Source organism: Camponotus floridanus, unplaced genomic scaffold, assembly GCF_003227725.1.
Source record: "Camponotus floridanus strain SB8 unplaced genomic scaffold, Cflo_v7.5 scaffold337, whole genome shotgun sequence".
NCBI classification, from domain to species: domain Eukaryota; kingdom Metazoa; phylum Arthropoda; class Insecta; order Hymenoptera; family Formicidae; genus Camponotus; species Camponotus floridanus.
Window position 1 is genome coordinate 27,120 of NW_020229478.1, and position 12,637 is coordinate 39,756.

At 51.2% G+C, this 12,637-nt stretch overlaps 1 protein-coding gene across 1 annotated transcript; it reads right to left on the reverse strand.

Moving 5' to 3' along the window:
- Positions 1-296: 296 nt before the first annotated feature.
- LOC112638611 (golgin subfamily A member 6-like protein 22) lies at positions 297-2,805 on the reverse strand. The gene is made up of 2 exons (XM_025410652.1): positions 508-2,805; positions 297-395 (listed from the first exon to the last, which is right to left on the reverse strand). The coding sequence occupies exons 1-2, from the start codon at positions 2,803-2,805 to the stop codon at positions 297-299; spliced, it is 2,397 nt and encodes a 798-aa protein (XP_025266437.1).
- Positions 2,806-12,637: the final 9,832 nt, after the last annotated feature.

A 12,637-nucleotide genomic window follows, 5' to 3' on the forward strand; every position in this document is an offset into this window, starting at 1 on the left:
ATCAAAAGATCTTGGGCTGCCTGAGTATGATTTAGATTTATTTGCAATAATCTAATCACTTTACTAGTCTCTTTTCTAGTCATTCCTACTGTGATCTCTTTTCTAGTCATTCCTGCTGTGATCTTTTTATTTGTCATCATCATTAGTATATACACAAACTTCCATATTCTCATCCGTTTTATTCTTATATACACTATTTACATATTCATTATTTCCTGTATCTATCGTTTTATTTATATCTTTGTTTTGTTTCCTGTTTCTTACGCAGGTAATCGATCCTATTCTATGATGCCATTCTACACGGTTCTCTTTACACACCACACATATGGCTTCATTAGTACACTCTTTGACTTTGTGTTGCGAAGAACCACATCGGTAACAACATCCGGTTCTATCTATTTCAGACTTACAATTATACTTTAAATGTCCGAATCGCCAACAACGGAAACATTGCTTCTCTCTTGCTTGTAACATTTCAATCTTTATTATAGACCATCCAATACGTACCTTTCCTATTTTAAATAATTGAGCTGCTGCATGTAATGGGCATTTAACCCATATCATTCCAAGTCCGTTTCGCATAATCTTGATTTCACTGGCTCGAATCTCTGACAGTTTACACTTTCCTTGAGCAGCAATCGTATCCATGATTTCCTCCTTAGAGATTGAGTCGTCTAATCCAAATAATCGTAACTCTCCCATTATATTTGGTCTACTAACTGTAATCTCTTTATCCAATACTTTAGTTAATTCTTCAGCTAATCTATCTGCCTCCATTCCTCTATTAGCACCAGGTATTGCTATTAATACATTTCCTCCTGCAGTCTTTCTTATTCTAGTTTTCTCAATACCTATTTCCTCTAACGAGATTTTTTCTCTTGCCTTACGGAGAATATCAGCGTAAGAGTATTTATCCTTATTTTCTTCTGCTATTCTTAAGGTAACAGCTGAAGATCTTGGAAGCCTTCGCACCATCTTCGGTTTCTCTTTTTGCTGTTGCAGAATTGATTTCTTGTCTTGCTTTAGCTTTTGTTCTTCCTTTACTTTCTTTTTATTTTCTTTTATTTCTCTCCTACTTTTCTTTGTTTCCCATTCCTGATCTGATTGTAAATCTTTCTTTGTAGTCTCTTTCTTTATAGTCTCTTCTTTCCTTTTAGTTTCTTTTTCCAGTCCTAAACTTTCTATCCTTGGTTTTCTAATCTGTATATTTTCCACCACTTTAATATCCGTCCGTATACTTCTGGGCTGCATCATTCTCTGTGATCTTTGCGGTTTCGGGAGTTCCGGGTATTCATTCCTACTTCCTACTCCTATCCCAGTCTGTTCCTCCTGTGCAATCGTACCATATTTCCTAACTTGATCTCTAATTTCCTTATACTCCTTTAGAGTCTCTTCTATTGCTTTCCTTGTTAATTGTTCTTTTTCTTTTTGTTTCAGGTGCTTCGGGAGCAGACTTCCACCACGACTGATGCTGGGACCAGGATTCACAGGATAAGGTTTCTTGAAGCGTAGATCATCCTCAACTCCGGACCATTCACAGGTAGGTAATCTTTCACAGGTAGGTACTCTTTCACTTTCCATCGCCTCAGAATCTTCCGCAATACTAGTATCTTCACCATTTTCTATCGCTTTCAGTGTTCTATGCATTCTTCTCTCATTTCTATCTTTGGGACTGCCTTCTGCATTAGTAGTCTTTCCGTAATTTCTTTTCATTTCCATTATTTCTTCTTTCAATAGTTTCATTTGTTCGCCTATTTCTTTTACTTCGTTGCGAAGAATTTGAATCTCTTTCTCCTTCTTCTGGCAGTCCTTCTCTTTTTCTCTTAGTCTAGTTTTAAGTTCTTTATTTTCCATTCGTAAAAAACACGTCTCATCCTCTTCATCTCCCCCTTCTTTCCTCTGAGGCACTTTAGTGATAGTTCGCGCTAATCCTTTTATAATTTCTTTTGTGTTATGGATCCTACGTTTCATAACACCGGACAAATCGCCCTTAATATTTTTACATCTTATTCTTATTTGATCCGCCTCTTCAAGATATTCAATCGCGGTAGCCGCCATTTCCGGTGCAGAAAGCACATCGTATCCTTCACTATCCTCAGAATCTTCTACTTCGTGTACTCCTAATTCTTCTATTCCTATTTTCTTTCTATGAATTTTCTTTGGTCTTCCTCTTCCTCTCTTTATCACTGTACCAAGCTTTCTTTCTTCCTTTAACACTCCAATTCTTACTTCTTCTCCTTTCTTCCTTTCCGGACCTGTTACTACGTAACAGTCCGCCGCTTCATCATCATCGGAGAGTAACGTATGACGCGCCAACATTTTCAGATTCGCCGGAGGATCTCCCTGTACGCTCATCTGACAACCTTCCTGTGAACTCGAAATGTCTTCATCATCAATAATCTTTTTTGCACCTCTTCTAGCAATCTTTCTATTTTTAATAGATCCTTCTTCATCTTCAGGATCTTCATCCTCTTTTTCCGAGCCTTTTTCCAGCTCTACTCGACTTCTCTTCCTGCTATCTCTATCCACATCCATACTGCAGATACTTCGCAGGCTCACGCGGGAACTCGACCTAGATAGATCGGCACAGGATGCTGTTTTCGATAGCATCCCCACCTGCGACTCTTCCTTTTCATAAGCAGCGGTAGCTACCTGTCCATCAGCGCCCGCTGACAACGCCGACAGCAGCCCTGCGTCCGATGACGACGTGGATCGGGCAGGGACCATACCCGATACCACGCCGGCCTCTGGGGTATCCGACCCCCCTGAGACAGTAATTTTTATCTCTTTTGTTGTACTTGTCATATTGATTTGGATTGTGTTTTCTGTCAGGGTATCACCTCCCTTAGCCGTCCTCAACCTTTTTTTTTTTTTTTTTTTTTTTTTTTTAACGACGGGGAAAATGCATTACGCAGACCCCCCAATGCTCCGGCGCATTGGGGGGTACTGTGGGACTCCCCGGCCCTCAGGAGAGGCTAGTCCTCTCCCTCGGTGTGCAATGCCGGGTATACCCACTAAAAACCCCGTCGTGCAGCCGCCCTTGCTGCAATGCCCAGTCCCCGCGTACACGCGGCAGCATCCCAAACGGGGACCGGGCGGCCCGGCCCAATTAAGGGCCCCTCTCCGCAGGGGTCCGGCCCTGCCCTCCTCTCAGGAAGGAGTACGCGGAGCGATTCAGTTTTTGAATCGGTCCGCGTAGTCCTTCTTCTTCTTCAGTTCCGGCGGGGGGGGTGTGGGAGAACTCTCTTTATGAGGGTCCTCCTCACCCAGCACAGCCCTCGCCATCTCCTTCTCCCGTTGGGCGGCGGAGGATCGGTCAGCCATAGTCCTCTTCTTAGAGGACCCGGCCGAACGACCCTCCCCGCCATCGGTGGAGCCCTTTTCCGAGGCAACGGAAGAGGGACCCTTGTTCGCTTTCGAACGGGTCACTCTCTCCGTCCCCGCGGGCCCTGCTGGGGCGGAGGTTTCGGGGGGTTGAGCCCTACGCGGGCCCCCCTTACTCCCTCCGCCGGAAGCAGCCGGGGCCGCACCCTCGCTCGTCGAGGGTTGCGTGCCCGGGCCCTTCCCCTTCCCGGTGGCCTTTTTGGCCAACGCGGCTTTACGCCGGTGGGCGACCTTTGCGCTAGGCACGCAAGTGGCCGCCCCCAGCGAGTGACCGTCGGGAACCCCAACGTCCGCGCACAGCGGACACTTGGGCGTCCCCGCCGGGCACAGCCGCGACTGGTGGGAGCGGTCGCCGCACCTATGGCAGCGGCCACTCCTGTCCGGCCCTTTACAGCCGGCCGCCCCGTGGCCCACTTCGAGGCAGCGGAAGCACCGCATCCGGCGGGCCGGGAGTGGTTTCACAACCACCACGCCCCACCCGATGCAGAGCTTCCCCGCCTCGACGACCTTGTTGTAGACCGGCACGGGGCAACGCAGCCACACGGAGCCCATCCGACCCGGGAGAAATCGGATTTCTCCCACGGACAGGTCCTCCGCGCAACAGTCCGTCAACCCCGTGACGGCCTCAACCACCTCTTGCCGGGTTACAGAGTCATCCAGCCCCTGAAGGCGCAACTCTGCGCGCTTCTGGGGCCGGGCGACCCTGACTCCCGGCCTCCCCCCCAGGAGTTCTCGCATCTTCGCGAGAAGCTCCCCTGCCAGGCGGGGGCCCTCCGTTCCAGTTAACTGGAACAGAGTGCCCCCAGCCTGGGACTTCTTCAGGACCGCGAGTGTCCCGCTCCCCCGTATGATCTCCCTTGCGGGGGCGATCAACTTCAAGGCCTCCCCCATGGTCATCCCCGCCTCAGGGGTGACGGTCAGAAGGACCGCCGCCGTCTTCGGCTCTCGGATGACCCCGGCGGAGGCCTTGCCCTTCTTCTTCTGGGGGGGCACCTTTCCAGCAGGTGCCCCCTCAGCGCCCTTCTTCGGGCCCTTCTTCTTCTTCTTCCCACTGCTCCCCCCTTTGCCACTAGGGGCAGGGGGGGGAGCAGTCTTCTGGGAAGAAGTACCCGCCTCTCCGCGGGTCTTGCGGGCCTTCCTGCCCACCACCTTGCTCCACAACTCCCTCCCTTCCGCGGGAGGGGGCCTTGGAGGCTCGGTGGGCCGGGCCGTCTCCTCTGTTCGGGGTCGGAGCACCTCGACGACCCGAGCCACGATTCTCTCGACCAAGAGGTCTTGAGAGGCGGCCGGGACCCCGAGGGGCTCCTCCCGAACGGAGACTGGAGGTGGAGGGTCATCCCTCAACACGGGAGGTCCCTCCATCTCCGTCTCCATCGCCTCGATGCCGCACTCCGCCCCTGGGGGCGGTGTGGGGCACGGGGAGGGCAAGGTCCTCTCGGCTCTGGTGGCCCGAAGGGTCTCCTTCGCCTTGAGGACCTCAACCTCCCTCTCCAACTTCTCCACCTTCCTCTGGGCCTCCTCGAACAGACCCTTCGCGGCCTCAAGGTCGCGACGGGTCCGCTCGAGGGCCCCTCTCTCCGTTTGTTCACCCGCGCTGATGTTCGCGCGGGTGAACAAGAGCTTGGAGGCGGCCAGAGCTCGCCGCGTCGCAGCCCGAAGCGCTCCCCTCAGGGTACCCTTCAGGGACTTCGAGCGCTCAGCGACGCGCTCCACCGCCTCCATCTCTTCCATGACGACGTTTATGAGGGAGTCGACGGTCTCGTTGTCGAGCTCCCTCATCACGTCGTAGGAGGAGGGGAGTCCCCCCGCGGTCGGTCCGAAGTCAACTTCGAACCTGGCCCCGAGGATATCCCGCTCCTCCTTCACGCGCTCCAGCTCCTTCTTCAGGAGCTCCATCTCCTTGCGGACCCCCTCGACACCGACCCACTCGCCGGTTGTCGCGGGGCGTCCGCGTCCGCGCTTCGGTCGCGCGTCCCCCCCGTGCTTCAGGGTATACGCCGTATCCGATGAGAACTCGGAGAGCGACATTTCGTTGTCGGTCCCCGAGCTCACGTCGGACGACGCACCCTCGTCGTCGGTGGAGGCCACGGCTTTCGGCGCCGTGGGCCCCACCCTCTTCCTCTTGGAGGACAGTGGACCAGGACGCTTGAAGCAAGCCTCCTCGTCCTCTGCCCTCGCCGTCGAAGGACCCGGGGTCGCCGGCGCTGGACTAGCCTGCGCTCCCGGATCCTGCCTCGTGCTCCTGCGCACGGGGTCTTTACTCCCCTCACCACCAAGGCCTGGAACGGTCTTCCTCAGACCCTTGGCTAACACAGAGATAGCCATATCTCCACCGGAGCTCTCTGCAAACTCCGATGGAAGCCCGACGTCGGATGACGACGAGGGAGGGGCCGGGACGATACCCCCCGCACCCGCCGGGCCCTGTGGCTCCGAAACCACTGGGCCGGTAAGGTCTTCTCTCTTCTTGGTGTGCTGCATATCTGAAACAAAGAAGTTGGTTTTCTGTCGGGGTTTTCCTTCCCTTAGGACATGCCGTCCAGAGGCTCACGGGCTGTCCAGACCGGGTTTTTAATTCGAGGTTTTCCTTCCTCTAGCCACCGGGATGGTAGACCCTGACAGTGCAGGGGCATCCCTAACGGTCGTGGCCGACCGGGCGATTGAAGTCAGGGCCGCCTACCCCTATGCGCATCAGGCCAAGGTGCCCGGAGGGAGCGCAACCCCCCTTCTCGTGATGTCCGCGCGGCGGCTTTGGGCTACTCTCATACTCGCTACTCACGGCCCGAGGGCCGCTTTCGTTTTCGCTTTCACCCGCCACCACCGCGACGAACACCACGAGGAAGTGCAATGGTGCGCTCTTAGACCCCTCAACCCGAAGGAAGAGGGGAGCTCCTCCACCACGACAAGGTGGCGCACCATCGGAGGAGTGCACCCTTCAAAAAGGGCCGAAAACAGGATCCGGATCGCTACGGGTCCCCTCGGAGACCACGCACGCCGGCCACCCTGCCCACTAGTTTTTATTCCCCCTCTGCCGGGGGACCACCACTGGTGGTGTCCCCCCAGGTGTCCAGCCACCCAGGGGGACCCAGATGATTCGCGTGTGCCTTCGCTTGTTTTAGAGTGGGGTAAGGCAGGCCCCCACTAGGTAGACTCTTGTGTTGAGAGATGTGCCTTCCTCTCGACCGAGCTCCCCTCATTTAATGGAGGGGCCCACTCACCTAGGCAGAATCGGCAGAGAAGTATCTCGTCGACTACTACCGGGGCGATGCCCTTCCCGGCGTTTGATCGACGGTCCCGCTCGATCGCTAGGCCGGCACACCGCCCGTTCAGGCACTAACCATTTGACCGAGGTGATCGCATTGTAGATACACCTCGGCACCGGATGCCTCCGCGTTTTCCGGCTGGAGGAAGGCATACCCCACCTTGTGGATGAAAGGCTTGGGATCACCCAAGTCTACTGATGTTCCCGGGTCCCACCGACCCTATCCGTATGAGCACCCAAGTACCCGCTGAGCCCAAGAACCGAAGTTCCCCGATTCCACCGACCCTATCCGAATGGAAGGTCCTACGGACCCAGCAAAGCACTAAAGGGACACCAGCAGACCATTACAGTGGTCCCCTCACCCTCATCGACCCTTCCCGTGTCCCTGCATCCGCCTTTTTATACAGGAGGAATGCAGACTCCTGTTGCAGCCATGTCAGCCTCGGGGACCAATGGACCCGTCACTTGACATGACCGCGCCACTCGACGGCATCCGTGACTCGAAATAAGCGTGCATCCGATTTTTCCGGAGGGTGATGCACAAACCCTCGACACACCTTCTACCCGACGCGAGCTAACCTGAAAAGTAAAATAGTATTAGCTTAAAACTAACTTAAAACTAACTTAAAACTAACTTAAAATTAACTTAAACTAACTTAAAACTAACGAAAACAAAAAACGCTGAATTGATCTCATCGCAGATCAACCAGCACCGGACGCCTTCGAGTTTTTCAAAGCTGGGGAAGGCGCACCCCACTCTGTGGATGAAAGGCTCGGGAGCATCTGTCCGCCTCAGCTTCCCCGGGTTCCACCGACCCTATCCGAATGGAAACCTTGTGACCCACTTGAGCCCAGGAACCGAAGTTCCCTGGTCCCACCGACCCTATCCGAATGGGAACCTCAGGACCCAAGTGAGCCAGAAACCTTAGCGGAGGTTTCGATGCTCCCCTCACCCTCATCGACCCTTCCCGTGTCCCTGCATCCGTCTTTTACCCAGGGGGAATCCAGACCCTTGTTGAGATATGTCAGCCTCGAGGTTAGTGACCCGTCACCTGACATGCCTCGCCACTCGACGGCAACCGTGACTCGAAGCAAGTGTGCATCCGGTTTTCCGGAGGGTGATGCACTACCCCTCGTCCCACCTCCCGCTTTCGCCGCAGAGGTGGGTAACCTACCCGAAGTTTCTAAAATCGCCTCCCGGTAGAGGCGGTTTGTGCAGCAATGTCCCAATCGAGACATCATTGTCTCGATCGAGACATTACCGCACCCGGCTGCCTACGTTTATTTATACAGGGGTGGGCAGGCCCCCTGTCGCCGACGTGCAACGCCGACTCTTAACCCGTGTCCCCGCCTCCGCGTTTTTTATTTAAAGCGAGGGGAGGCGGACCCCCGCTTGCGGTATGTTGACCGGTGGATTCAAGTGGGTCTTCCACAGGAACCCATCATCCAACATGACCACGCCATACGGGCACACGTGACTCAAATTAAATGTGCATCCGGTTTTCCGGAGGGTGATGCACCACCCCTCAACCTCACTTCCCGCTTGAAGAGCGGAAGATGGGCTTTCCTACCCGAAAGAAGCTCCGCCTCCACGTGGAGACGGTTTTGTGCTGTGTTGTTTCCATCGGGAAACACTATCGTGCTTCGCGACGGAAGTCACCACTGCACCCGGCTGCCTTCGATTTTTTATACAAGGGTGGGCAGTCCCCCTGTTGCCGACGTGCGACGCCGGCTCCTTCCCGTGTCCCCGCCTCCGGATTTTTTATTTAAAGCGAGGGGAAGGCGGACCCTTCGCTTGCGGTATGTCAGCCTCCAGGTATCGTAAACACAATACCCTTTACTTGACATAAGGACTGCTCCACTCGACGGTTCCCGAGACTCGAAATGAATATGCCTCCGATTTTTCCGGAGGGTGAGGCACCAACCCTCTTGAAAACAAGCCGCGACCCGAAGACTCTACTGCCCGGTGGCTAAAAAGATGGTGGATTTCCGCGTCTCTCCGAGGAGAGACCCGAACTCCACCCACACACACACTCACACATACACACACCATTCACACACGGGGGACACCGCCACCGAGATTATCCCCGCCTCTGGCCCGGCAGGTGACTAAGTCACCCTACCAGTCCTTCGGGCGAGGGTCCCGGCCGGTTCCCATTTTTTCCCCACTGAGGGACGCTTCACGGCGGGAGCACCCGCCGATCCGCCACCTCATCCCACGGGAGCATCCGTTCAAGTCACGGGCGGAGAGCTAGGCTCCCCCTGCAGTGCCGTGCCACTGGGCGATTGAAGTCAGGGCCGCCAACCCCTTCCAGCGAACGAGACTGGCCCGCGGCAGCAGACCTCGTCTCTATGGAGTCGCTGGGCTCCATCTGCACCCAAAGCCGGGTACCGTGCTATTTGAAAGCGGGCGCCACCCCGAAGAAGGTAGAAGTTGAGACCTTGGGACAATCGGTCGAGGAAGAAGGATGGGAGGTTTAGGATGGGAGGAAGAAAGAATGGGTTGGGTGTTCTTCCACCCGTAACAGCCCCATTGTGCCGGGTTTGGAGTCAGGGTTTTCCTTCCCCTATGCGCATCAGGCCATAAAGCCCGGAGGGAGCGCAACCCCCCTTCTCGTGATGTCCGCCCACGACGACTTCGGATTACTCACATACTCGCTACTCACGGCCCGAGGGCCGCTTTCGTTTTCGTTTTCATCCTCAGCCGCCGCCTACAGCGAACACCACGAGGAAGTGCAATGGTGCGCTCTTAGACCCCTCAACCCGAAGGAAGAGGGGAGCTCCTCCACCACGACAAGGTGGCGCACCATCGGAGGAGAACCTAACCTAACCTAACCTAACCTTAGGGGACCGGGACCGACTTAAGCCCCTCCACCACGTCAAGGTGGCGTCCACGGAGGGGAACCTAACCTAACCTTTTTTTTTTTTTTTTTTTTTTTTTTTTTTTTTTTTTTTTTTTTTTTTTTTAACGTGGAGAAATCCTCATGGATACCCGCCCCCCCGGGGAGAGGGACGGGTTATGCCGGACTCTTACCGGCTAAAACTCCACGGTGGTCCTCCAGGGCCCCCCTTATGCACTCCCAGGGGAGGGAATTAAAGGCATTCGCAATGTCAATTGATACTGCTACCACTTCCCTCCCCTGGGAGACTGCCTCTTCCGCGAGAGATCTAACGTGCATGATCGCATCGATCGTTGAACGTCCCTCGCAAAATCCATATTGACATTCAGCCAGATCGGGGCCCTCCTGAATCAAATGCCTCCTCAGGCGGGCCGCTATAATTCTTTCAAATAGTTTGCCCGCCTCGTCAAGGAGGCATATGGGGCGGTACGCCGATGGGGATCCCTCCGGTTTGCCCTCCTTGGGGATGAGCACCAAGCGTGCTATCTTCCAAATTTTGGGGAAATGTCCGGTCATCAAACAATGATTGAATAAAGACCGAACACTTTCCTCTAAAACTGACAAGGCAGCCACCCGTGTTGCTCGCCCAGTCCCGGGTCTACGCAGTAGCATTACCCTGAGACCGGACAGCCCGGGCCATTTAAGGCCCCCTTCTCGGGCGCCCTTTAACGGGCGCCAGCTGCTTTAGCAGCCTTCTCCGCCAATACCGCGTCCGGAGGCCGTCTCCGGCGACGCGTCTGGCCACGCGCCTGAGGGGGAAGAAATTCTTCCCCCCACTCCCGAACTTTGTCGGGAGCACTCCCGAGGCCTACTGCCCGCGAGGCCTCTGCCTCGAGCGGGGAACCTTTACGGCATCCCCGCTTTTTCCCAGGGGGGGAGGTACCGCCTTCTACCCCCCTGGGTATCGCCGCAAGAGACTCCCGCTTATCGCCCCCATCCGACCTCCTGTCGGGAATGGGGCTGCGGGAGGCCCTGCAATGGCGTCGGAGATGGGTGGGGGAGCCACAACGGTAGCATACACCCCGCCAATCTCAGCCACCGCACAGGCGCGCGGTGTGATCCACCGCACGGCACCTAAAACATCCCTCGGTCTGGTCGCCGTCTTAACGGCCGAACCAGGACCCGAGGGGGAATTGGAAAAAAAAAAAAAAAAAAAAAAAAAAAAAAAATGTTTCAGACAAAAGTTGTATGGTTTCAAAGGGAACAGAAGGTGGTGTTATTAGTTTGACCTTGAAGAGCTTCCTGAAGATCACGTGAAGGTTACCTTCAACTTTTTAAATGGGACAAACTAACTAACTTAATTATAGTGTTTTGGAAAGCTCTTGAGATAAGCTACAAGAATATGCAAAAGCATATAGGGTGTCCCATTTAAAAAGTTGGAGCTGACCTTCACGTGACCTTCAGGTGGCTCTTCAAGATCAAACTAATGACACTATCTTATGTCCTCCTTGAAACCATACAACTTTTGTCTGAAACATTTTTTCGTATTCGGCTTACCAACGGAGATATTCAGGTGCGTCGATTAAAATCGGCCACGGTGTATATAATATACATATACAGGGTGATTCAAAATAACCCCTGTGTCCGTAAAATGACACATTGTTGAGTCAATTCTAAGATGATTTTTCCTTTTGCAAAATTTCGTCCGAAGCTTAGTTTTCGAATTATTAAAGAAAATAGTTAACGCATGACGGGTCGGATACAACCCTGCCGAAAATGGTCGATTAAAACTGATTAAAATAAAAAGTAATTCGAATCGATCGGGATTTCTGCACCGAAAATACGGTATTAAAACCGATTGAAAATATACTCTGCCGAAAATGGTTGATTAAAACAAAAAGTAATTCAAATCGATCGGGATTTCTGTATCAAAAACGATATTAAAGCAGATTGAAAATAGTCAAATTCTGGCGGATTAATGTTGGGTGATATACATCCATCTCAATCCGAAATTATACGATTTCATAAGTTATAGTTAAATCGGTTTTAATGCGTTGTGAATCTGTCGAAGGATGACAAAAATAATCCGTTGCTATTTGAAATTCTACGATTTTGCGGATTACATCGCGATAGACAATTAAAACAGTGTCAAATGTCTTGCTTATATTTCATGAAAATTTTATTTTAATTATCACATTCTACAAGAATACTGTCATATATTTTACGATACTGCTTGGTTGAATTTCCTTTAACACATTAGTTTTAAAACCTTATAATAAACTCATATTATAACAAAACGTAAACTTATGATAAATGAATAACACATCATAACTGTATGGTATAAAACTTTAAGTAATACAAACAATTTGTATTAAAATTGGAAATAAAATCTTCAAAAACACAAAATTGTTTAAACATAAACAAAAACATTTTAACAAAAGAAACAATTTTTGTTTTACAGTACTATTCTTATACAATATTATTTCTATATATTTTTCTTTTTTTTAATTTAAAATACTTTCATACTGTTGAAAACTTGCAAAAGAAATTCGAAACACAACTGATATTTAAAAGAACAAACTTTTCTGACCATTACGATGAATGAATTTCGGGCGAGTAATCGTAAAGACGACTATCTTCGTCATCCTCAACATTTACGTCTTCCTCGCTTCGTTCGTCAGTCTCTTCGCTGCTTTTACTTTTCTTGCTTTTGTTTTTATCGCTGTTTTGTCATTTTCGCTTTTTCGCATTTTCGTCAATGACTTTTTCACGCGAACCTTTCTTTAAATCAGCAAGTTTTTTTTCCCACGTAATAATAAAATTTCGATAATTCTCTCATTAGTATTGTCTTTGTGAGGAGCGTCAGCAAATTGCTTTTTATACGTGTTATTTATCCAATGCTTGTATACATCTGTATGAACAAAAATAAAAATGACAAAAATACTTTAACTCAATACTATGTTCTTAAAAAACAAAACATTAAAATAACATAGTATTCTCAAACGATTAATTATAAAACGATTACCGATTACTAAAATATTCCATTGATTTTATTTAGAAATTATTAGTAATAAACGTTACATTCTTATATATTTATATTGATATTATATGAACAATTAAACACGTTTTACCTTCACAAGCCCCCAATTTCTTT